This window comes from Apteryx mantelli, chromosome 8, assembly GCF_036417845.1.
Source record: "Apteryx mantelli isolate bAptMan1 chromosome 8, bAptMan1.hap1, whole genome shotgun sequence".
Lineage (NCBI taxonomy): Eukaryota > Metazoa > Chordata > Aves > Apterygiformes > Apterygidae > Apteryx > Apteryx mantelli.
The window spans coordinates 18,495,504-18,522,465 of record NC_089985.1 but is presented as its reverse complement, the minus strand read 5'-3'; the positions used below and the strand labels follow the sequence as shown (position 1 = coordinate 18,522,465).

Below are 26,962 nucleotides of genomic sequence, written 5' to 3'. Positions count from 1 at the left end.
CTAATTGTCATTGCTGAAGTTAGATTTTTTTCAAGCTGAGGTTTTCAAATAAGCTTCTAAGCCTTACAACTGAACAGATTATTCAGAACCCAAACACAAGTGGTTTTTACGCCCTAATTAGGGTGCTTTCTCAACTTCTCACCCATCAGAGGACACACATCTCTTCTCGCACGTAGAGGATGGAGAATGCCTGTGACTGAGTGTGATATTGTTAACAAGAGAATTTAATTGAGAAACATTTTTGCATCTCCTGTTAGGTGTAACTCCTGGTTATGTGATTTGTTCATGGGTGACAGGAAAATTATGCCTTACATCTGTAGAGACATGTAAATGCCTCATTAAGTTTAATGATTATCTGTTAAAAGGGTGGTTCCACAAGAAGAGCTTTGCTACTGAAAAATAGAAGTGACACAAGGAAACAACATTGCAGTTGTACCATCACTGACCTTGCTGAATTAATTTCACCTGTCCAGATATATTTTAATAAACATATTAAAGGTTATATCATAAAAAAATGCATGAATGCGTTACCCCATGAAAAGGTTAAGTAGCCCACGAAATCCAGTACAGACTGTATTTTCAGATTTGAGCTCAATTCAACCTGAACTTGTATGTTAACTCATACATGATAGAGGGTGAAAGCAGAAGGTGGAAGAGGAAGTATATAGCCATGAGACATGACACAAAATTTTTTTTAAACTTTCGTTCAATCAAAAACTACAAGCATCTTCGACAGATTAAAAATCAACAGTATATGAATCTGATTCCAATATCATGTGTAATGGGGAAAAAAAGCCCAAACACAACAGCAGCAACAACAATATTTTCCTGGATGTGGCAGGAGAATAAATTAAGATATCTAACAATAAAAAAGCTCTCAAGAAAAACTATACCGTCCCATTTACAACGACAGATGACAGCTCAGTCTTACAGCTAAACGAGGTTTATACAAATGTGGGAAAACCAAAACATTATCAACTCCTGCTCACAGTGAGAAGGTGCTTAGAGAAACAAAGCAGAACCTTCATACTAGCCAAATACACATTTTGACACATGCTATTAAACAAAAAAGTAATCAGTTTATTATATTTAACATATTTACATAATATTACAAATTTAAGTACTGTAACTCCAACATCACATGACAATAAAACCTCCACACAGGCAAAAGCAGCACATGAAAGAGACACTCCAGAATATTTAGTAAATCTTTGGTACTCAAAATATAGTTTAAGATGCAGCATTAACTCAATCAATACAGGGCACTAAGCACAGACAATGACGTGCAGATTTACCACAAAAGTAAGTTTAGCTATGGCTTTCATTCGTTCCCAAGGTTGATTGCTAGACTCAGGAATTGCTTAAAAGCTTTACAACAACTTCGGGATGGTTCTAAAAACAAGCTGCTGAAAATGACTGATGCATTTCTTAATTTGTACTGAATTAAACTGCTTCTTCTCAGAACTATATGACAGCAAAGCACTAAACACTTCACAGACCTAAAGCCTAACCCTCTACCCCTTAAGCAGGCAAAACTGTGAAAGAATCAACTTTGTCTGCTTAAGGAGATCGGATCAGGCCCACAAAAGCCAATAAAACCACATGGCAGAACATGATCAGAGACAGTATATCCCAGTCTACACTGCTGTACAAATCATTTACAAAATATGTTTTATGTGTAATATACATATTTACAATGCTCTGAATTGTTCCATCAAGTAACGTGCTCAACACAATCACAGTTTACATATTTTTGAGGTAAATCCTTGAAACATTAGAGCATCAGCAGAGTTTCATCTGCAAGGCTGAATCTCACCCACAAGTGGAAGACTTCTGAGTAGCAGGTCCCCTCTGTGACCTGGTCACACTGCAGCGTGCGCTGGGCGCAGCCAGCGGGCGAGATGGCTGCAGAGAGCAAGGACTGCTGTGAATCCTCTGCACTGTGCTTAGCTCTTCCCGATGGCCAGAAGGAGGCCAGAAGAAGCAAAGAACATTGGGGACAGCCAAAAGGAAGCTGAAACACGTATTGGCACAGATTCTGCTCTGTGGAAGAAGAGTGGACCTTATCTTGCTTGCAGGGTGGGAAAAAATGGCAGTGCTAACCCGTGCCGTGTCTGTGCACACAAATGGCAAGATGCCCATGTGAGAAGGAGACAGGGAAAAGCAACAGAGGACATGGGAGAGGATGAATTCGCTTTCTTGATTGGTCATGTTGAAGGAGGAAAACATTAGCCTAGAGGAAAAATGCAGTTAGGAGCTTTTTAGTTTCTCACAAGTTTAAGCTGAGTTAGAAAATATCTAAACATTAGAAACTGCACATCTGAAGACATCACCCACATTTATTTTAGCTCATAACTACAGCAGTTTTGACACTTCATGTGTATTAAAACTCTGCCTCACCAAAGCAGGGAAACCACTTTATGAGCCCTGCTGATTTCAAGCTAGCTAATCTGGACATGCATTTTTCCTTGGGGACATTTGTAACACTGCAACAAGACCACTCACTCATTGCATTTCCATTAATATCCTAGGGAAGAAGAGAGGAAAGGACACAACAAAACCCTGCAGGTTGCCTTTGCATTACCTTGTAAGTGCACAAAAGGTGATAGAAACTCCTGTCTAACTAAGAAAAGACAGCTTAGAATTGAAAGCATCCAAAAGCTCATCTGAATCAACCAAGGGCTTAAAATATGACGTTCAGCTTTACACTTGAGAAGTGATACCATCTTGCCTACATTACTGCATGTAATTAAAAAAAGAAATCTTACTTTTTCTAAGACTACCTTTTACCATTTACTACTTTAGACCCTACAGATCCAATACACGCACAGGAACGAACAAACCTTTTTTCTGGTTAACACCTGAACACAGCTGTAAACTAAATTCTTACTGCAAAGTTAAATCCTAGCAACATTCACAGCCCCTCTGTGGCTACATTAGTATACCCTGCTACAGAATACGACTACAGTATTTACTTAATGTTGATGCTGGAGTTTTTAAAAACGCATCTTTTCATGAATATCCTCAGTTGCACTTTCACGGTCAGCTGCTCATATGAAAAAAAAACCAAAAAAACCGCACACACAAAAAAGCTTTGGGATAACAAACAAAGAATCCCACAATTCCACTTTGCAGATGCTCTTTCAAGCAATACCACATCACTACATCTTTTTAAAATGTTGTCTTTAAACAAATTCTTACAAAATTTAGGCAGGACCTCAAAGAAGTTAGTTAACTAATTATATATGCATGAATGCTACTCATATTTTCTACATTTACATTTCCTTCAGAATGCTTTTGTGAGCGTAAAACTGTTTGTAAGGTGATAAGTAAGGTAGTTTGATGTTTCAAGACAAGTCTACTGACTATACTTTATGCACACTGAAATGACTGAACTCTGTTTTCTGCATGCAGTGATAAGGAAAAATAAGCCTTCATCTCCTTGTACCATCACAGATGTTAGCTAAAAGAAAGAGGTTTATTAAACATTCAGCCATAGCTAGTATTCATGGTGTACTAACAGGGCGAAATGAAAAGGAGCAGAAAGAAATTTGTTTTCCAGAGATCTTCTGGGAAGGCGAGGGTTGGACTTTGTACTGATCCCCAGTGATGGCAAACGGGCAGGTTGTTTCTTGCACAGCTCTGGGCAAGGTAATAATCTGTCAGCACAAACTTCTGTAGAAATCCCAACATTAAGACTGGAAGGTTCAGACAGACAAAAATGCTGCTCTTTAAATACTTAACAAGACCAATAATACTTTGCAGATATTAAATCCTACAATCCCTGAAATTGCTGGTCAGTAGAGGAAAGTTTTTAATTCATTCATCCTCTTCAACATAAGTTGATGGAAACCAGCCCACCTAAAAAGAGAAAGAGCAGAACAAAATAATATATGAGATGCACAATTTTTCAACAAGCCAATCTAGGTAAAACAAGGATGTGTCTGTTTAGTAAATACAAGAATCAGATTTAAAGATAAACCTGACTGGCCTGCCACAGTTAGCGAAATTACCCTTAACAGAAGAATAAGTTACAGATATGATGATTTGGAGACTAAATCCCCCCTTCTCCTTAAAAAACAAAACAAAACAAAAAAAACACTCTTGCCCAAATCAGAAATCTAGGCGTTCAAAAGAAAGGCTAGAAAAGCTAAGAGCAGAAACAGTTGTACTGCAGGCAGGATGCTGCAGTCTTCTGAACAGGCAGTTAAATTTTCCACAGGCTTCAGTCAGGTCCAGGGAATCCTCTTACAAAGAAAATAGTGACTGATTGTATTGCATTGCTATTGCATTGCATACAGTTAAATCCCAGTGCAGCCAACAGGATTTTTAAATAAGAGAAAGCTGGAAGGCAGAGTCCAGCATTTTACACTTCATAAGTGATAAAGCTATCTCCATTCTGAAGTTATTGATGTGTCAAGTAAGGATTATATTAGATATACAGAGAAGCAAAGTCATATTTTTTATTGCCTTATCTATTTGCTTTATACTTTTTAATCTGACCCCTTTATTCCTAAGTCAATTTAACACTGATGAAAGACCCCCGAACCAAACCTAGAGCATAACGGAAGGAGTGACTGCGCAAGTTTTGTTAGACCACCTCGCCAAAGCCTCCCCAGAGGCCTGAGGTGAGCGATCAGCAAGCTATCGGAAAGCCAGCTAGCTGACAACAGGCAGTACTTTAGTATGTGGGTAGCTGCATTAGAATGATATCCTCGGTTTTCTTCACATGTAAAACGTACATAGGATGACTACTATTTCTTCTTTTTCCCTATTTCTTCTTGTCTAAGTGACTGTTTCACTTTAAAATCACAAGTAGGCCCATGCATGGGGGAAAAAAAAAAAAAAAAAAAAAAAAGAGGGTCCCCAAATAGCACAAAGCAGCAAATCCAAACATATCCTGCCCTACCTACTTCAGCCAGATTTGCAACGTTCGTTTCCAGCTGCCAGCCAATCTGCTTTCCTCCACCCCGCTCGCAAAGCGGGAGAGAAATAGGGCAGCCCGTGTCCCCGCGTGTCACCCCTTCGGCACGGGGACAGCAGCCCCCGTACTTCTGACTCCTCTGCGCTAAGGAGCAGTAGGATCAGACTGAAACAATATAGGCTTTAGAGCTCAAAACTGAAACTTTACTTCCACGCGACCAAAACTGTGCAAGTCTCAGAGTGCAGTGCGAAGTGCCCTTGTAAAAATCCCTGCTAAATGTGCCACTTCGCATGAACTAAGTTTGTAGAGATCAAGAGGAGCAGCCTCCCATAAAACCATGGCTGCAACGCAGCCTGGCAGCGGAAGGCATGGAAATCGTCCCGCGTTGCACTGCTCGCCAGGCTGCCCCAGGAGCTCAACCAGATCCTCGCGTTCAGCCCGGTTATTTTCATAGCCAGTAGTCGTGCCCAGATGTTCAGCCTGCTAGGTTGCATTAACGAAGCCAGTTCAGCGAGGTGCGGGAAAGCTGATCGGGAGCTCTGCCTGGCTCTTATGAAACACGCACGGGAACATGCTGTCTCTTGTGAATTTAAGTACAAGGCAGCTGACGATGCAGGAACACACCTTTTCACAAAATCCCTGTCACTGAAGGCAGCACAAAACGAGACAAAGGAAAAAACGTACCCTTCCATTTACTTCACCTCTCCACCAGCCATTCGCACTCATCTTTGTATAGATTTTTACAACGTCCCCTTTCAGCAAGGACAATTCTCTCATGTCTCTTGCGCAGAAGTCATACCTGGCTATGGCAATGCCTATTACCTTTGGGCTTAGCACTGAAATGAAACAGAAGAAGTTGATACTATTAGGGTTTGTTAATTGAAGGCTACTACAATAATGTAAATAGCAGTACTGTAAAATAAAAAACAATGATTTCATGACAACATACACTGGCATTAATTTTATGCAAATGTGAAGGCACCTGCACTAAAGAGGTCAAGAAGCTTTTTTCATAGGTCAATGCTGTATAAGTTGAATGGATTTTATCGGATTTGTTACAGTTCTTTTTGTTTTTAGAAAAAAATACTCAAACTACATAAACCATAAAGAAAACATCCCCCCCGCCCCAACTGCTAAGTACACTTGAAATTATTATACTTCTGTGCTTTATAATAAAACTTGCTGCCAGGTACATACATCAACATATTTTACAGGTCACTAGTTTCTTTCCAAAGGAATTAATAGCATTTACAGTTGAATTAGCTTTAAACCTCTAATGAAGCAAAACAAACAGATTAAGGTGTTGTTCTTTCAAAAACAACTCCCAAGTTAAGTATTAATCCGCATCAAATTGGCAGCTAACATCAGCATGAACGAAAAAGTAAAGAGTTTCCACAGCAAATTTGTATAGATCACTCGTAACTGTATGAGCATTGCCTAATTTAACCCCACTCTTTTCAGGAGTTTATTCTGTAAATCAAACAAAAAAATTGACCACCAATGAATTTGTTCTACAAATCTTTGCCACACAGAGAAAAATCACAGAACTTAGGTGCACAAGTTTTTTTTTCCCTCACGTTTCACTGAAATTAATGCTTAAAAATTTTAAGCTACATCAATATATATTAAAAAAAAAAACCTAAAAAATCCCCCCAACCTTTTACTTATAGCAAACTGGTGATTGTTTTAGCTGTGTTGCAGAATATCCGAAGTGGCAAAAGAAACCCTCCACGCTTCCAAAGGGACGAACACGGGCACAGAGCACCCAAGAGATTTAGGCCTTTAGCTTGAGCAGTTTAGAAAAAACATATACTACTATAGAGCATTTTAAAAACTGGCCAAAGCATCCTGTTTTGAAACATTTTCTTTCAGCTGAGGCCACTTGCTTTTGCAGCTGTTTTCCTACATAAGTCATTACAGGCAGAAACGTACCAGCACAAGGCAGCTTCCTACCGAAACGATTTTGGAAGAATTGACGAAATGGTCATGAGGGAAGATTTAACATGATGTACAGAAAATCATCATCTTTCTCAGAACCATTAGCCAATTTCTTAGAGCTTCCCAATCATCATTAGGAAGTACGATTAAGATTCTAGTTTTATCTACGCCTTCAATAATTGATTAGTAAAGGTTCATAGCAAGTTGCCTTCTTTGATTTAAAGCAGGAACGCAAAACATGGCATATGAACTAGAAAAACCTGACAGTTCCAGCTCTGCTTGTATTTAAAGTTTCTTCTGGCCCCACCTGGGACACTGAAGGCACATTTGACAGAAGCTTTTGCATAATATCATCAAATATATAAAAACATTATATATTCAATTAATTTTAACGTACAGAAACATTTAATACAGTTTATTTTAAAATAACAATAAATACTCTGTTTAATTATTACATCCATGGCAAAAAATGAAATGTCTAAAAAGTGTCCCTGTGTTTTAACAACAGATTACATCTTTTTACCCTGTCATTCTAGTTTACCCCAACATTTCAGACTGCGTATTTAGAGTATGCTTATTAGATATTTGATACAAGATGTAAAAACGCCATATAAAGGAGAATCATCATCTCAACTTATTGCTCTTGTTCACAATATGAAGATGCTGTAAAACTTAGGCCAGAGGTTAAGTACATTAAAGTTCAAACATGCTTCTTCCTCTCCAAGCAAGTCAAGCATAGCCACTATTTGCTTAGATGCTGACATCAATATTACGTCTGATACCTTATCAGGATTTCAGTAATCAATTTTGCAGGGAAAGAGCACCGCATGGGCAGCAGGTGTTTTGGAGAGAGAAAGAAGAGCAAGCAGTTATGGTCTCTGGGGTCAGCAGCGCCCGCGAGGCAGGAGCAGCGCCCACAAGGGGCTGCAAGAGCAGGCTGCCGCTTCGGGTTCCAGACAGGAGATATAGGGCAAAGGAAGAAGAAAACACGAGGCAAGGATGAACAAATAGGGGAAAAGATGGAAGGAAAGAACTAGGGAGGGGAAAAAAAACATGGAAGAATAAGAGGGAACTGAGGAAAAACAGGCTATAAAAAGAATGGGGAGCAGATTTGGGGGGGGGAAGGAAGAAGGACTTTAACTCTTTTTCGAGTTGTGAAGCCAGAGAGGAAAAGGGGACAGAAACAAATTAAAATCACCAAGGTCTTGAGCCAGAAAGTAGTAGAATTTAGATTAACTTAAAATCCGACATACATATTTAAAAAAAAGGGGGGGGTGTATACAATTGGAAATACATAAAAAGAAACCAGATGAGTGAGGGAACCCAGGAATATGGCCTAGTGCTAATTTTGGAAGGAAGACAACCCCATCTTTCTGGCGTTCCCATAATCACAAAAACACCTTGAAGAGGCACTGGCAGCCCTGAAGTCCCAATCCAAGCTGTCCCAGGGTAAATGAACCTTGCGGGAAAGCAGTCAGCATGTAGAAACCACGTCTGCACAGACGGGAGGGAGAAGAAATACCAAATGAAGGAAAGAAAAGTGGTAGTGGTAGCTACAGGGAGAGCAAGGAGTAGAGACAGAAGGGGATTAGAGGTAGAGACTGATGGAAAGAAAGTGCCCAACAGGAGAATGTAAATGAGAAATTAAAAAAAAAAAAAAAGCCATTGAGGAAGCAGTAGTAAATAAACCTTTTGTATTAGGAAGGAGAGATTGGGAGGATGAACAGGAAATGGAGTGAGAAGTCCAAGGAAAGTGAATAAAAGGTATACGCGTGAATGAGGAAAATGCACTTTTGCTTAGCCTAGCCTTCCCTTCTGCACACAGGAGGAACAGAAAACAGGGCACCGCAGTCAACTTTGGCTCATCCTAGAGTCTGTGGGAAGAGTTTCTCATTGTCAGTAAGACAGATGTGCTGCAAATGAATTTTAATACGAGCTTGGGCCAATGATGAAGCAACTGGGGTGCAACCAGAAGAGGCTCCAGGGGCTCACAGCAGGCTGGTCCAGCTCACATCTCTGCCTGCGCTTAAGCTCCCCAAGGCTCAATGGATCATTATTACAACCTGTGAGTAGTTATTCCTCTCTCCTTGTGGTAAGGCCTCCCAGTAATTCTGTAGCCATATCCCCTAAGGGTTGCTCTTGTGATTAGTCTCCACGCTCCTTGAAGCAATATACATTTACTTGCAAGGTTTAACCAAACCTCAGTTCCGTCACACAAGCAGGAGCAGGACTGCCAGGAGCGCTCAGGGGCGGCTGCCTTAAACCTTTCTCCAGTGTTACCAACTTCCACTTCGGCAGAACTAAGCCAGCTCTGAAGATGCTTTCGAAAAACCATTTATGATATTATGCAATAATTACTTGTTCATTTAATGTGAGCAGGTTCTCAGATATTTTAAAAAGAGATGGTTTTACTATGAACATAATGTAGCCTATCTATCCAAATATGAAATCCCTTTCAACCAGATAGATAAGCTTAAATTAAAAATTACTAGTCGATATTTTCATTTACTTTTTATAAGGAAATACCTTACACAGCATATCGTGATGTGCAAGATACTGAAACCTTACTTCTTATTACAGTCACTTAGAAGTTTTCTGATAAAGCAGTTTTTCACAGGAAAAATTAATATAATTCTGATTTGTTGAAATCCCAGATGGGAAGGTATGGAGCGTATGTGATAGGCATAGTAACCCTGAGTCTTGACTGCTGGTCTGTCATCGTAGGCCACTTACTGTCCTGGAAGTCTGTTCCAGTTACAGCAAGAATGAACGTTTTCATTAAGTACTGTGCAACCAAATGGAAGAGAGGTCCTCTTCTACCCCTGACCAAAGAGGCGACTGCCACACACTCACCGAATTTACCTACAATAAAGGACCAAAACTTAATTTCTTTGTCCTGATTCAAATCAGATGACTGAGCTTGTCATCCCAGTTGAACGTCACGGCCACACGGTAAATGGCTGTGCCAGACTAGCCTTCTTTTCATCTTTTCTATGGATGTTTCACTTTATATAAATAAATGTTAACCGGACGAGCGCCTTAAAGCTTGAATTCCCAGTCAATGCTGTGACTACTGAATGAGAGCAAGTACCCACCCTGAAGAAATTTTTAACTATGCAAGGAGACAGGAATGGAAGAAACCGGCTCCAAACACCGAACTGCAGAGGGCTAGGCCATTCAAGAGCAGCGCAGGACGTGGAAGTCCCCGGCCCGAATGGAGGGAGGGCTCACCAGCGGCACGCTCAGCCCAGGCGAGCCCACCGCCCGCTGTGCTAGCGAGCTGCCACCTACGCTCCTCCCCGCAGAAACGATGAAAGCCCTCGAAACCCAGCCCAGAGTATAAAACACTTCAGGCCGCTTTTGTGGGGCAGGAATAAAACGTGTTGCCTACTCGGACCTTCTAGTCGGCTCTTGTTTATGACTAAATCTGGCTTCACGAGCACTAGGCGCCTTCCTCTGCCTCGCGCGAGAGCCGGCCGCGGTCCCGACCCGCGCAGCCTCGGCTGAGCGCTCCCGGGTCAGCGCGACGTGAGCGAACGCTGCACCCTCAGTGGCGGCAGCTGCTCCGCGGGCTCCTCCCAGGCATTTCCCTTCCTGCTGGCAAGGTCCTTCGGGAACTGCCAGCAGCGCGGCTCACCTCTTTGAAGACTATGTCTTAGAGACCAGAACAAGCCATAACCACCGTGGTGCGCTAATTGAGACTAGCAGTGCTACTATTTTAAACATTTTTATGCAGTCTCTTCATTTAAAGTGTTTGCATTTATTAAAGCCAGAGAAGGTTAAACGAGAATAAAGAACGCAACACAAGTACATTTGGAAAACAGATGGGTAAAATTAACTGCCAATGTTAATGCAGAATTTAAAGAAAGCATTTGCTACAAAATACGAGCAACTATATTCTAAGATGCTGCTGCAGTATGGTTTGCTAAAAGGATGGGACGAATACATTAGTTATCTATAAACAGTGTAATTTCCAAGTTTGTATATTTGAACAAATACATTAAAATATAATACTGTTCCTAGACAACATGACTGCATAGCAAATTAATGGTCGATTGATCTTTGACCGAATCTTGTGGAACTATAGATTTCTGCTCCAGCTGTCCAAACTCTCCTTATTGTAGCATACGCTTTTCAAAAGTTTAAGAAGAGTTCGATTTTTGTTTCACTGCAAGAATAATAATTCTTCACATTAGGCTGCCTGGTCATGTCATCTAATTACTCAGTTTTTACATTCAGAGAAGAACTGAAAAATTAGATTCGTCCCTTCCCTAGCTTGCCGCACACAGAAACAAACAAATTTAGAAGAAATATAAAAGCGGTAAAGCAGTACCTGACCAGAAAGGAGTGGATGAAGGGGGAACAAAGCTGTAGTCTGGAGGAGTTACAAAAGAAAACCCACAGAACAAAGAAGGGGCTTAGAGAAAGAAAGAGAAAAAGAGAGAAGCAGAAGAACATTGAAATATTGGCACAAGATTTAAATAATAGTTTTTTAACTACGTAATTCATTGATAATAAGGAAACTAAGGTTCCCCACTAAGGATGTCTGGAAGGAAATTGACTGTAATAACGAGAAAATTTGGATCTATGATTTAATTTTTAACAATTGCATTTTTCAAAGACTAAGATAGAAAGAAAACACCCAGTTAGGGTTTCAGAGAAACAAATTAAAACTGCAGGGTCTTGCAAATATAACAGATTTTTTTCTTTTTAATTTTGCGTGCCCCATTTCAGAAAGCATGAACAAAAGTATGTACGAACACATGAACTCACACATACCTAAGGAATCCCTCGGAGCTCAGGAGGACCAGCCACGTGCCCTCAAGTTAGGAATATCCTCCAAGTAACAATTGAACTGGGGTCTCAGCACGCATGGAAAGAAGTATGTATTGTGCCCTGATAACCATTAACATCAGTAGGAATTCCACAGCTTAACCATATCCTCTAAGGACTAAACAATATTTCTCATCTTTGCAGTCTTCGCCAATTTAAGAGAAAAGCCTTAAGCAAACAAAAAAGGCACAAGTTTGGCCTAGACAGAACCAGTCCACCATCCTGGCCCCTGCAACAGCTTTCTCGGGCAAAAGGTTAGATATGCATTCGCTCTATTGCCAACAAACCTATGGTAATCTGTCACCCTATCTTTAAAGGCAAAATTAGACATGAAATGGACTAATACGGCTTCAGATAGAAACACAGCCTGTTCATTTGTTCTCAGGTTTTGTCATTATTTTCACGAAGGAAGGAAGATACAACATAACATACAAAACCTAATAATGTTTGGAATCTTTGCTCCCGGCTGTGCCCATGGAAAGGGGAAATCCAGCCCCAACTCGACTAAGGACAATCTAGCCTCCAAATGAGGTCCAAAAATAGCTATAATTATTGAAAAGTAGTGTTCTTTAAAAAATGCAGCAGGGTTATATCCATCACATGCAGCTGCTTCTCTGAATTTATTCTTGTGACTGCACATGAAACAAAACCATTTTGCTTCAAAATGCTTATTTGCAGGAACAGAGACTGGAGCTATTTTATCCGAGGCATAAGCACAGACTCCATGGTGGAGGTAACGATACAGTTCTGTGCATCTTACCTGGATGAAAAAAGATGCATTTATGACAATGAGACAGTGAGTACATATAAAATAAACAGGACTGGTATCATGTTTTCATGTACATAATCTGTGGGTTATTTGTTTAAGAATCCCTAAGTGAGCAGCAGTTTCGGTGAGTACCTGTAAATAAGTACAAAAGAAACATGCTCTGGTGCCCTTTGCGCCCTAGAAACTCCCATCTGCTCCTTGGCAGCAACAATCCCTTCCCGCCTCTACGACTGCATGCATAACCCACGAATGCAGCACTTATCTGAGCAACTCCTTCACAGCAGAGCCGGCAACCCCACGCGGCAGCTGCGTGCCGAAATCCGCCGCACAACCCACAAAGGGGTTTACTGAAGTAGGGCATCTATTCTTAGGGACAACGAATTGCCTTGGTGTCTCCAGAAGGGCAAGGACAGCGAGCAAGCATGCAGCAGTAAAGACAGGCTAGGTGCTACATAGCAGGTAGCTGGTCCTTTCCTGTCATTACAGCATCTTAATTTCTTCAAAAAATTTCTTTCTGATATAACTGGAGCTTTGGGTGAAATTCTGGTCCACTGAACCTAATGTGGGCAAGGAAATCTTACCAGATTGCTACAGATAACCAGCCTCTTTTTTTTTCTTTCTTTTTTTTTTTTTTAATGTCACTGATAAGGGCTTTGGTGTTGGCCTTTAAGAAGAGAGGCTGAGTTCTGTCATTTGCTTAATGGTTTGGAGGGAACACTTGTTTTATTTTACTTTATTGACAGATGTCTTTTAAACAGTTAATACATCAACTAATAGAAGGACCTGGTATAAACAATTAATGGACCTGCTCCTAGCCTACAAGTGATGGAAAATAGTCACTAATACAGTATCTGACCTCATAACTTTTAGGTTACATTAAAATCTACATTTTATCAAGATTCAGGGTTCTCAGTATGACTGTGGTCTACACATCAGCAGATTAGAATGAAGTGCCAAGAACTTTTTTTTTTTAATTAAAAAAAGAAGAATCCCTTCCATTTTTGCCTTTGTTTCTGTTCATTAAATGGTTGATCACCCCCCAATCCACTGTGAAAATTAGAGGTTTTCTGCCTAGGAAAAAAAAAAAAAGCAGCATCTAGAAAGGGCTAGAACTGCAAAATTAAGAAGGAAGACTCTATTGTTTCCCCAAAGATCATCTCAATGAACTTGAATTTCTATAGAGAGAAAAGTAAATGTCTAACAGCTTTTACAAACATACTATGTTTGTAATACATATGTGTGCAATAAAAATCTAAAGAAAGGGGGTGACTTCTACTAGATCAGGAGATTGAAAAGAAAATTTGATATTAAAGTGGGAAGCCAAGTTAACTGTAGCCATAAAATGAAGATTTTATTCTAAAACTAATAGTTATTGAAGGGAGATCAACTTGCTTGAAAACTGAAGATGTTGCAAGGTGATTTATTATGATTCACATCGGAAATAACAAGTAAACTGAAACGCCACTTGATTTTCTTTCCTTTAATGAGTAAATGAAACCATGACAATTTAGAAAAAAAAATCCTTTCTCAGATTATTCTAGAAAATGAGGTTAATTTCGTATTGCCATTCAATGTCATAACTGCTCAAAGGCTTTGGCACCAGAAAATGATACAACTCCGTCAAAGTCTATAGTAGGTCATCTGATGTTTCTAAAAAATATTTGTTTTTTCTGTGGATTATATATATACACTAAAGGTCAGCTGTTTTGAATAAGAAACAAACTGGTGCCTTTTAAGACATTTCTATTAGGAAAATGGCTTCATTAAAAAAATCCAGATACACAGTTACATGAATAGAATAGTGCAAAATATTGACTTGAAAACTGAAACCTTAACTTCAGCTTCAACCTGCCAAAGCCATTGCGCTCACTAGCCTCAGCCCTGTGCTTGTTAAAATATAGTCAATATGTCATTAAGCAGTTACACAGCTCCAAAAAAAAGGCAGTGTCCCTCTTTCCGCTCCGCTAACTTGTCTGGCCAACTTTCAACAACTGTTTTTCTTGCCTTCAAATTAGATGGAAAGAGGTCAAAGACACCAGCTGTGTGGAGGCTCCCACTGAGGGCTGAAGCAACGTGAACCCACATGTCCAGCCTTTGCCTGGGGAACGATTTGCTTCCTTTCCTAAAGGAATTCTAAGCCTAAAATTTACTGACTTCATTCCAAATGTAGCCCTACAGGGCTCACATAGCCTAGATATGTGGTTATTCCAGCATCGACTTGGTGAAAACTAACAGGACAGCTGTAAAACTGAGCAGCGTAACTCACAGATGGTCTGTTAATCAGGGAAACTTTGCTTAAAACACCTCACAGGGACATGCTGACGCTTTAAAAGAAAACTGTCAAATCTAATAATCAAAGTGTCATCCAGAGTCAGACTATCTAGGTATGCTAGCACAACTCTGGAAAGCTATTAAGTTTTATATGATGAGTTGCAGAATTGAGAGTTTCTTCAACAGTTTGGCCTAAGAAAAAACCTGCAGATCCCAGCAACGTCCTCTGTAGCATTCAATGGCTGAAATTCACTCTAGCAGACACAGACTTTCTAACCCCCTTGACTAGAATGGAAGCACCCCATATCCATTTCTCATCTTTTCCTATATTGCCTAAAAAAATCTCATTAAAGGAGATGTTTTCTTTTGAAGGTGAAGGTAATGAGGATGTACCATGCAAGTCTTGTACCCTGTGAAACATGAAATGAATGAGCTAATACTTCTGCACAGTAGTAAGTTCATGTATAGTACAGATACCTTCCCACTGGCCTAAGAAAGGGAGAAAACAAATAGTCTCTGCTCACATCCAGTAATAATCAAAATAAATGCAAAGAAAAGCAAGCAGGGCAGGTTCTCCGTGACAATTAAAGCCTTGATGTTACGCGGGGTCTAGGAGAGGAGAGCATGAGAGACGAGGAGAGGAAGAGCTGCGAAGGGGGAATGCAAAACAAAGGTAAAAAGAAAGATTGGGGCAGATGAATTCACCAAGAACAGGGGTATACTGAGATACAGTACAGCAAGCTGACAGGACTCCTGGGAATCAGTGAAAGAAAACAGGAATGAAAGAAATAAAGAAGAACTGGGATAGAGATAAAGTAAATGAAATGCACAGACACATTAGTTTCTTATAATAATCTATCCTAAATTATCTTTGCTTTAATCAGGAGGAAGAAAGTCTCTAAAGTTAAAGAAATATTATGGAACAGAGACAAGCAAGTAAACAAAAGCTAATGAACACAGCAAATGAAAATAACGCAGCCAGCTTCATCATCGCAAAGACTAGACTGGATTCTATGGTCTTCCACAGCAGTCTTCCTGTTGTTAAAATCCCCATTAACTATTTTCCTCTTATTATCTGGTACAGCCATTGCCTGCAGAACTGCAAATCTAATATTTGCTATTTGATAGAAACTTTAAATACTTTTTGGAGGCCATGTGGTAGTTCTTTTATCATTAACATTGAACTTTTATCTGTTCTAAAAATCATGCCAACTTCCACTTAGGTTGTAATACGCTAAATAAAGGATACTACATACATTATAAATCTTTTCAGTTTACTTCAAAAAAATTTAAGTGCTATTTAAACTGTACATTATTTCATTAACAGTTAGAAGCATACAGGCCTGTAATAAACTTTTAAGGTTAAAAAGAAGGCATAAAAATAATTGATACAGGGAATATATGGAGTTTGAGAGATGTATGTGGTATTACTGAGATCCTAGTTCACATGGTTACACTACAAGATTGATTCGTTTAAATCCCTTTTTAAAGATCAGAAACTGTCATGGATACTTATTAACACTTGTAGCTGCATCTATGCAATGTTTGAAAAACTAGGCAGGAGGCAGCTTAATCTCTCACCAGCATTCCTAATAGATTTTTGAATATCAGGGAGATTAAGTTTGGCAACAAGACAAGCTTACTAGAGGTGTTTATCAACCTCATAGCAGATCTGAATCTGCTCAGCTTGAGAAAAATCCTGGCTAAAAGCATTACCATATTAATTGGTTATATATCAAAAATGGAAAATGAAGATGTTGAAAGTACCTTGTGCTTTAAATATTTAAATGAAGGAAAATAGTAGATAAATATATGATACTCACAGTTGCCACCTGTTCTGTTACTCCTTTGTCCCACTGAGTTTTCAGATTCTTTGTATGGAAACTGGAGAGTAGTATCCAAACTTCGAAAACCTTCTTTGAGAGAGTGGTGCTTGTAGTATTCTATGAGTTCCTTTCAGAAAAGGAAAATAACTTGTCATTGGAAATTTAATTCACATCCTTTTCAACATTCTGGTGTACAGTCAGTGACAGTTTTATCATGCAAGTAACCTTATTTTACAATGCAACATCCTGCAGTGCGCACACACTAAAAAAAAAAACAAGTATCCTAAATATTGACTGCTTGTACACTGCCACTTAGCTTTCTGTGTTATTAAATCATTGCCCTGAAGTGTAGAGAATACTTATACAGTGAAACCTCATTTTTCATAATACATATGCCACGTACAATACATATGCCATATTCATATAGTAAAACCTTATGATCAAAGTTAATGCTTACTTGCTCCTTTGAGCTAGGCTGAGTATGCATTTGCTTTCCTGAAGTCAGGCAGAAGGCAAGGTCTGTTGCTTGTTAACTATACCCTGGCAACTGTCCTTGTTTTCTCAGATTTCTTTTGCAGCAATAAGTGATGTCCATCCGTAAATGCATTTATCAGTACACAGATCCCAGATAAGTATATATGCATATAAGCAGCTAAGCCAGCTGCAACCTGATGAGCAGATACATGGACCATGTAAAAGTTTCAAAGCACTGCCATTAAAATTTGTGCATTTTTTCCAGATAGTACTATATGAATAATCCAGCATTTCACATTCTCTTTGGGCTCAATCCAATAATTTCTGTGTTTCTCTATACATTAAGTGGGCTAAAATACTTTACGTAACCAAGGAGACATGACAAACTGAAGGCAGTTACTTTAGTTTCTGTTCTACAGCAGGTAGCACCCATCAAAATCCTGGCAGCTCATGTTTTTCCTTTGCAGTCTTCAGCTCCTGTCATTGGCTCTTAGATTTCAACTAGTTGTAACAATGTCAACAACACACATAGCTTGCATACAGAGTCCGGAATAAGATTAAAAATGACCAGACAATTCAAAGCAAATATATTCTACTTGATTAATGATCCTCCAATTAGGGGATTTCACTCTTCAAAAATGCAAGCATAAAGCCATATATTTAGTGTGTAAACCCTTCACTCCTACCAATAATTCTTCAAGTCATTCCACTCCACTTACTAACATTCAGACTTCCAAAACCAAAGTTGGCCAAGTCAAGCTTATGTCCAAATAAGGAAATAGTACTGTGGTCAATCATTTCATTCTAGCACCAAAAAAAAAAAACACCAAACCTAAAATTATTAGCCTACACCAGTCAAAACAGCTCAGCAATAAACTAATTCCAGCCAACAAAATGACCCTAAAACGATTCAGTTCAAGATTGAGTGCACAAAGCAGAAGCTCCTGAGAGCAGGCAGAAGCCCGTCCATGGGACCGACCCCGGAGCTCCTCTCCTCGCTCCTCAAGCTGCGAGCTCCCAGGCCTCTCAAACCACTTCTGAACCTCAGGAAGATCCACACCTGTACTTAACGGTTCACAGTCACAGACCGCCAGGCACTGCAAGCAAGCAGAAACGCCAGGAAAATACAAACTGCCTGGGCTTTGTTCTCTGACATTAGCCCAGCAAGCGAGCTACAATGTCAGCAGCCAAAGTTGCTTTTACATGTCATCATTGAGTACCCAGGCATTCAAATTATCAAGGCAAAAGAGAGGCTGATTTGTAAGCAACGTTCAAAGATGGATTCCCTGATAAATGGAAAAAACAGTTAGTATGAAACTTAATTTGTGACCAGTTCGCACCACCTAAGTCAGTGGGAATTATGATTTTTGATAAAGACGGCAAGAATATCATCTTACTCATTGGCAAAATAAGTGAAATGGTTCCAAATTGGGGGGGGGGGGGGGAGGAGATACATTGAATCATGAGGTTTCAGTTGTTTTTAAAAACCTTTATTTTTTTAATTTCCTCTTCCATGAAAGTAGTCAAGCACCAACTGGCCTTGAAAACATTCACTGCACAGATCACAGCAGCAAACTTGCACGCAGATCGATAGCCGCAGCCCTGCCGGCATGGATGGCTCCCCTGCAGTCTGCCGCACGGCCGCGGCTCACGGCTGCCGCAGAGCTGCCCTCTCACTGCTCCTTGGCCTGCTTTACACGCTCAGCGCTCTACCTGCTCTTGTGAAAGACTTTGGAACATAATACAAAAATTACGTGCAGGAGCTGTCCTCTTTGGTTGCCTCCACAGCAATGCAGCGTACGGTGCCACTGCACATCATTACTGTAGGTTTCCAGGGCTGCTGTTTCTGTCTCCTATTCCTAATCGTACTGAGACTGCTTCTGTTGCTTTCTCCTTCCAGACACAACCACTTTCTCTTGCATCTCTCCAGAACAACACAGTTCTTCCACAGCATATGCAAACAGTACTTACACTGCCACTTGTCTGCTTAACTCTTAAGGGCAGAACTTGTAATACTCTAAAACTGAGTTATGAATTTATCTAACTGAACAATAGCAAGGCAGAATTGGTAGCCATGAGGCCTTTACACCAGAAATTTCTTTTATCCTTTTCAACTCTTGGCTGTACCAGACATTCCTTTTGTTTCCTTTTTATCTAAGTTTGTGTCCTGTACTTACATGTCTGACCCTTCAGCTGTTTTGAAACCTCCATCAGTGCATAAAACTGCTTCATTATTGTAAGAAAGCATTTTCACATTCTCACCAGCGTCCAGTGAATTATCTGCAGTGTTTGCAGACTGAGTTGCCACCTCCTTCATGCATTTGAGGAATGCAATGATTTCTGTTGCTACCAATGGTAAGATCTCAGGGCACATGGCCCTAACACTATACACCTCCCTGGATTTTAAGTGCCAAAGGAAGACATGTTAGAGTGTGAAAACAGCTGGGTGCATTCTCCATTCAGAAATTTATGTTCTTCCCATTCTAATGAGCACTTCAGTGAATCAGGGCCGCACAAAGCAGAGATTTCTGCTCGATTCTTTACCACTCATGGAATGCTCTTGCTGTACAGAGTGTCAGAGGTTAAATTACAATCATTTCTAAGGCTTCCTGGTTTTAAAGCTTCTCTCCCTATTCTTGGTTTGTGTTGTCCTTCAATTTTATTTATCGTTTTAGAGTAATTGGAGATGCATGCAGGAAGGCTGCAGTATAAGTGTAATCCAATTGATTGAGCTAAATATAATATATTGAACGAGCTTCCTTTAACTATGCATCAGAAAATGCTTAAGCAGTAAAATTTTACAAATGCACTGAGGCAATTTATTCAGACACCTTGTATTTATGAGTCTTGCCTGAGCAAAATGAACTATCAAGAAATTCTTTCAAATGAAAGTTCAAAAAAGGAATTTCTCCCCTGTACAACATGATTCTGATATAAAACTGAAACCTCACTGAGCTGGGCTGTTATAACACCATCCCCTTATTTCTGGAAATGAGCTACGCCTAGAGGTGGAGTGAAAGGTACTGGGATAGCCCATGTGCTTGTTATTACACTTTGCTAGGGAGTGGTATGCTGAACCAGAGTATAAGTTAGAAGTCTCACAGTTGCTTTTATTGGGACTATTTGATATTGACCCCAAATGACTATTAGTCCAACAAGGTTTTCTGAGGTATCACCAGTTTAGACACAGCCCCGTTCTCCAGACACACATCTTTGCTCTCCCCCGGTGCACCAAGACCAGGACAACCAGCTCTCCTGAGTGCTTCTGGGCTCTGCAATGCAGCTCCACCTTATGGCTTTCTCCCTCCAGACCTGCACATCAGTAGGCACTGTTCTGTTCCTTGGTGCCCACGTGCATGTGCTGGGGGTGTGGAAGGGAAGGACCTTCACCTAGCTCCTTTGGGGACCACTGCCATAAAGAGAAACATTTCCAAAGGCAGGAAACTCTGCTTTCAAGACTCAGCAGAACTGCACAGTGGGCTGACGTGTGGGATTCAGACAAATCCCTCCTCTCTTCCACACCACTGCAAGGGACACAGTCTCGCCCTAAATATAAATATGTAATTTTAAGCATGTTCCACAATCACTTAGAGCAAACACCATAAATAAAAAAAAAAATCATCTTATTTGCAAGTACGGACAGGATTCAAATCTCTGTCATACAATTTCTGTTTGTAATTCTACAAACCAAAGCACCACACACTTTACCTGCAACAGTTAGGTAGAAGTTGCACACTGTAAAAAGTCTAATCAACGCTTACCATTAAATTTTTAAATTTTCTATTTTCTGCAATGTGAAAATAGCCATCTCTTGTTAAAATCTTGATGTGTTTCACTTCGTTATTGTACCTGTGGGCAATGAATAACTTATGAATATAAATGAGTTTTTAATCAGAGGCAATCAATAATTACCTGAGGGCAGACCTCAATAACACTACATGAATAAATTCTTAAGACAAAATGTATATCCATGCCAAAACAAAGTTGACATCTAATTAACCAAATGTATTTATTAAAGTCCAGCTAAAGAGGTAATCTGTATTCAGAAAAAAGTCATGACTAACTGCTTGTTCTAACTGGAAATTCCCATATATTGCTTGCTTTTATATTCACATTGATAATCAACGTGATCACAAGACCCTCATAAGAATTTGTGCCCACAGAATTTGTGAACACACATATTTATTGCAATATCTGAGAGGCAAAGGGCCTCAAACTCCCACTGAAGTCAATGGAAGATTCCTACTCACTTCCAAAAAGCAGAACAAATTACATTCCAAACGATTACTATTACCCAATATACTAGTCTATCATTTTTGTAGACCTGTTTGCTACACTGATGTTATAAAACTGTTGCTATTTCCTAATATAAATCCTGTCTGATCTATTTTGCCAGCAACTTCAGTTTTCCTGTATTGACTATCTGAAAGGCTATGCATGATTGTATAAGCTGAAACAGAATTTTTTTGACTTTCCTTATTGATTACAAATATTGCATTATCTAGGCATAAACAAAAACAGAAGAACTTTCTGTAAAAGTTTGTATCCCACTCACTTAATGCTAATTGCATATTCTCCTGACTCTTTGGTCCTGTGCCGCACCAGGTAAGTGCTATTTACTCTGTTAATAAGTTCACTCTCTGCTTGCAATCTTTCCATTGCTCCTGCAAACCTGTAACACAGAGAACAATAAAAATTGGTTATGATTTTTTCAAAGCTATGCAGATGGGTCTATCAAATATGCAATGAACAGTCCCAATATTCTGCATGAGATAGTGACCTAAAAATGCATCAATTGCAATTGAACACCATTTCCAGATCTTTCAATAAAAAAAATAAAGTGTGAAGAAATTTGGGGGTACGAGGAAGAAAGGCAATTTCCGGGCACAAAGGAAGAAATCCTTATTTAGAAAAGTCCTCACGTATGTGTTTGTTCCACGTTAAGGGAAGTACTTGTGCCTGAGCATTAGCTCAATGACCACTGATTTCAACAGCCCATAAATACAAATGATTTTTCTGAATCAGGGCCTATTCTGAGATTGCATATTAACAGTTGGTCTGCATCATGCATTGCAAGTGAAACAACAAAACCACAACTTCCTTGTGGCTTTTTATATCAAAACTGAAAATGTGGGCCCTGTCTTACCACTGTGTGTACTGGTCCAGGATGTGTGAACCTCCCTGCCTTCTGCAGGGATTTGTGTAAGCAAAGTGGAGAATCAGCATCTGGTAGTATACTAGGCCAAATATATTAACTGATACATTAATTTAGTTTTAGTATTTAAACAAACATTTCATAATTATCCATAACCTCTAAAGGCTAAAATGCAATTGATGGACTAAACTTCCACAAGCCTGAAAATTTATTTCAGCCTAATATGCCCAAACTTGAAAGAATTGATGCTAAAGTTGAGAGCTAAGACAAGTCACTGATTCTGCAGTCTCACTGCACAAGCAGATTTGTACCCTTGCTGTGTCTCGCTGATCTGGGTGGGACTCCACCACAGGCTGCCTGCAGATAGCTATATGCAAGACTAGAGGCTAAAATGTTAATCGAGCAGGGTGGGAAAAGTGACTCAGCTTAAAGGGAAACAATTACTTATTTTACCTTTTTAGAAAATAGTCTAACTTCAGTCAACATCAGAGCCCACTACTGTCCAAAATCTCACACTAATCACATCATGATCAATTAGAAAAAAAATCTTTAAATAAAAAGAATTATTTTATTTTTATAGAACTAATCACATCAGGGAGAATGATTTTGGAAGTTCATCATAAAAGACATGAGTCGGCCCTGGTGAGGCCACATCTGGAGTACTGCGTCCAGTTCTGGGCTCCCCAGTACAAGAGGGATGTGGCACTACTGGAGCAAGTCCAGCGAAGGGCTACAAAGATGATTAGGGGACTGGAGCATCTCTCTTATGAGGAAAGGCTGAGAGAGCTGGGCCTGTTTAGCCTGGAGAAGAGAAGGCTGAGAGGAGATCTTATCAATGTGTACAAGTATCTGAAGGGAGGGTGTCGAGAGGATGGAGCCAGACTCTTTTCAGTGGTGCCCAGCGACAGGACGTGAGGCAACGGGCACAAACTGAAACACAGGCAGTTCCATCTGAACATGAGGAAACACTTCTTCACTGTGAGGGTGACAGAGCACTGGAACAGGTTGCCCAGAGAGGTTGTGGAGTCTCCATCCTTGGAGATACTCAAAAGGCATCTAGACAGAGTCCTGGGCAACATGATCTAGGTGACCCTGCTTGAGCAGGGGGGTTGGACTAGATGATCTCCAGAGGTCCCTGCCAACCTCAACCATTCTGTGATTCTGTGACTTTTTACAGCAAGTTTCAGCCTAAAGTCATTTTTTGGTTAAGTATTACAAAACTTTAAAAAAAATAAAGACTGATCCCAGGGATATGCTCTTTACTAACAAATTTATAGACTGAACGTTAGAACTGAATTAACAAATACCAGCTTTACATATGTAAAATTTTATTTGGCTGGTTATGAAAAAAATCAATGTTTGTTTAGATATGATTCTGATTTCACTTTCTGTAAACTAGAGGAAGTCGGGAGTAATGTCCAAATGAAGAAGCATAAAACCAGTGACAGAAGAGGAATGATGCTGCTTCTGCTCTCAGAATCACCACCTGCACCTCCCAGAGGTGAACTGAATTCCTAGAGTGGGTTCACACTCCACCTGCGCCACAGACTGACAGTGGCTGTAGATTTGACACATTGTCCTTTTATACCCCTATAGTCTTTTTTTTTTTTTTAATTAAGGAAAAAGTGGAATTATCCATAAGACAAAACATGTTTTATGTTATTCCTTTTGCTTAGTCACTTAACATGCAAGATCTACTTGCATGCTTCACATTATACTGATCTCGTATTATTCCATTTGAGACCTCTGGGATTAAGACTGCATAGCTATAGACTTGTAAACAAAATGTCAAAAACATTAAGCACATTATTACACCAGAAATGCTTTTAGGCAATGCACGGTGTTGTGTTCCCAAACCATTACACAATGGCTTCTTCAGAAGCCTAGAAAGGTTAAACCAATATAAATTAGATTGCAATAAACACAGTTGTCTTTCTATAATTGTTTCTTTCAGAGAGATTATTTTAAGACTACACAAGGACTCACCAGAGCTGGGAAGAGTAGTCTACTGGCTTAGGCACCTGTGACATGAAAAGATACAACAGAATGATGATCAAGATTTTGAGGAAAAAAATGAGGAAAAAAATAACAGACAAACAAGCTAATTAGTCTGGAAGTCTATTTTCTCCTGAATGAATTAATAAAGTGCAAATTTTCCATACCATTCTGAAAAACATACAGAATATTTTATCTTTTTGCTGCCATGACAGACATGCTACAAAATTTGGACCAAGATTTTTTTATTTAATAGAAGTGTAAAGCTTATTCTGACAGTGCCTACGCTCATTTCAACCATAAAACAGCTTAATGGTACATATTGTTAAAAAGTATCATCAAAACGGGTAACAAATAACATAAAAATTTCAATTCATGTTTCCAGGATTTTATGGCCTTGAAAAAATAGTCTATTAGAAAATATGCTGTATAATCTCCTGAGAGAGTTATGACTAACCCATAGATTGTGTTGTATGACTTCATTCATATCTTTGTACTTAACTTGTGTTTGTCGTGCACTGTATTTTAATAAGCATGGAATTTGAACCTCAATTTCAGTTTAAAAAAAATGAAGAAAACTAAAATCAGTTTGAAAAATGGGCATTATATGTATACGCAAACATATGCATAAAATAACATTAATTCATGCACACACACAGTATAGTAATGCTTATTAAAATCAGCATTTTATCTGGACCATCTCACGGTGGTGTCTGAGGTACTTCAGTATTACCCTACTCTTCTAATACACCTTTGTAAGAAACTTGCAAGGCACTGAAAAACTGATATTAGTGGAAGCTTAGCATACATCTTGCAGACTTATAACCTAAGGTCATATATTCTTAGATCAGCAGATGGTAACTTTTTTTCTTCCTCCAGTAAAACCAAAGAATATCTTACTATTTTCTGGAATCTAACAGGGAAACCATTATAGTAACATTCTTCTTAAAATTTTTATTTATGACATATGAAATGTAGTCAACAGAGACTTCCAAACACAGACCAGTTCAGGAAGATATTGTCATACATGCCTACAAATTTAAATTTATTCAAATTTAAATGAATTACAATTCCCATTGACTTTTATGCTAAATAATGCGTAGATATATGTGGCTGACCTCAGGTATCAATTGAGTTCTCTATCAGATCTCTAAACCTCATCTTGAAATGAACAGCACTGATGGGGGAAACAAAAACACTACATATTTAGCACATATTCTGTATTCTGCAGTTAAAGTAGCAGCAGTCAAATAGAATGAAAGATTTTAGCATAACATGTCAAAAATGCTATGGTATACTCTAGCAGTATTGCTGAGGCGGTAAGAGGCAGCCTTTGAATGGAAAAAAGTGGAATAGGAAGCTACAAAGCTATTTTTAAACCAGGATATTATATCCTAGATGACAGTGGACAGTTGAGTCGAGAGAACATACAGAGGAATGTTGATATTTACAACCAGTTGTGCTGGTAACAAACAATCCTGCAATCTCCTCAAAAGAGCACAAGTTGACTGGAATGCAAAATTACTAAAGTTTAAGGCTCTCAACTTCATGCTAAGAAACCTCAATACTAGAGTTACATAAAACACTTATTCAGAATACTTTACTTAAAATACTGGCTAAGTATTTACTTAAATACATTCAGAATATTTTTCTCTTGGAAGAGTTTTCAAAAATGCAGCTCCTAGGATTAGGAATTAAGTTAGCATCTCTCCTAATTATTCTTTCTACACAGAAGTAAACAAAATTGCTCTGTCTTTTGTGATAGGATAGGGTTTTAGCTAGCTTTAAATTTGCCTGACTTCCAGCCCAGCACTGTAAGATTCATTTTCATGAACCAAAATTTGCAGAGGTCACAATACCGCCTTTGACATAATGGTCAAACTAGACACAAAACGCTTACTTGAATGCCTCTCAATCCAAGACATTTAAGAAAAAAGTCTGAATTATACTGCATAGCCCACAAATTACATCTTCTCTAAATTACAAAGAATACAGTAGTGTGAAACTCATTAAATGACTGCGATAAAACCAGGGTCACCTATTCGGCTTGCACAATATAAATCCATCCAGACACTGCAGCCGTCGTTAAGTTAGCCTAACTCTTGGGAGGGAAAAAGGAAGAACAGGCGAACACGCCTCGCTCCCAGGGCGCGCAGACCAGGGCTCTCAAACACCGGCGTCTGCAGCGCCGCCGGTGCGCCCGCCGCTCTGAGACGCAGAGGCCTAGGGGAGCCATCGAGGCAGCACCCCTGCGGCGCGCGGCGCCCCGCCGCCACCGAGGGCGTTACTCGGGCGCCTCTGCTGCCATTGGCGAGGCTTGGGAAAAAGCTTAACAGATGGGGAACACGCGAGAATATTCCCATGAGAACTGTTTTAGTGAAGTTGACTCAATGAGGTATCTGAAGGCCAACAGGGCACTTACAAAACCAGTCTTCACATGACACAGGATATTTTAATGATGCCCTTCATCTACAGAAAAATTGCACCTGAATGCTTTGTGCTGTCACCTATACAACTAATTAAAAGCAGCATGTATTTTATCGGCAGCAGGACAAAATGAAATAGCTTAAAAAAAAAAAAATCACTCACGCACAAACCTCCTTACTTTGTCAAGTAGCCCTACTTTGGAAAGGGCATGAAAATTCAAAGATGGTTTAACCCATGCCTCAGAGCAGTTAAATCACTGACGATTAGTCCTTTCCATTAATTTGGAATGCAGAGAGATATACCATGAGCATTGGTCATTGTCAGGAATAGAGGAAAATCAAATATTTATC

General features: G+C 39.5%; 1 protein-coding gene across 1 annotated transcript in view; it reads right to left on the bottom strand.

Moving 5' to 3' along the window:
* Positions 1-1,059: 1,059 nt before the first annotated feature.
* Positions 1,060-26,962, bottom strand: part of VAV3 (vav guanine nucleotide exchange factor 3) — a 180,496-nt gene continuing 154,593 nt past the window's right edge. The window contains exons 22-27 of the mRNA XM_067300822.1: positions 24,177-24,211; positions 21,591-21,707; positions 20,797-20,884; positions 16,559-16,688; positions 5,609-5,760; positions 1,060-3,861 (exon numbers count right to left, since the gene is read on the bottom strand). Coding sequence (XP_067156923.1) covers positions 3,820-3,861; positions 5,609-5,760; positions 16,559-16,688; positions 20,797-20,884; positions 21,591-21,707; positions 24,177-24,211 — 564 coding nt within the window. The 3' untranslated portion in view covers positions 1,060-3,819. The remainder of the gene's footprint in view (positions 3,862-5,608; positions 5,761-16,558; positions 16,689-20,796; positions 20,885-21,590; positions 21,708-24,176; positions 24,212-26,962) is intronic.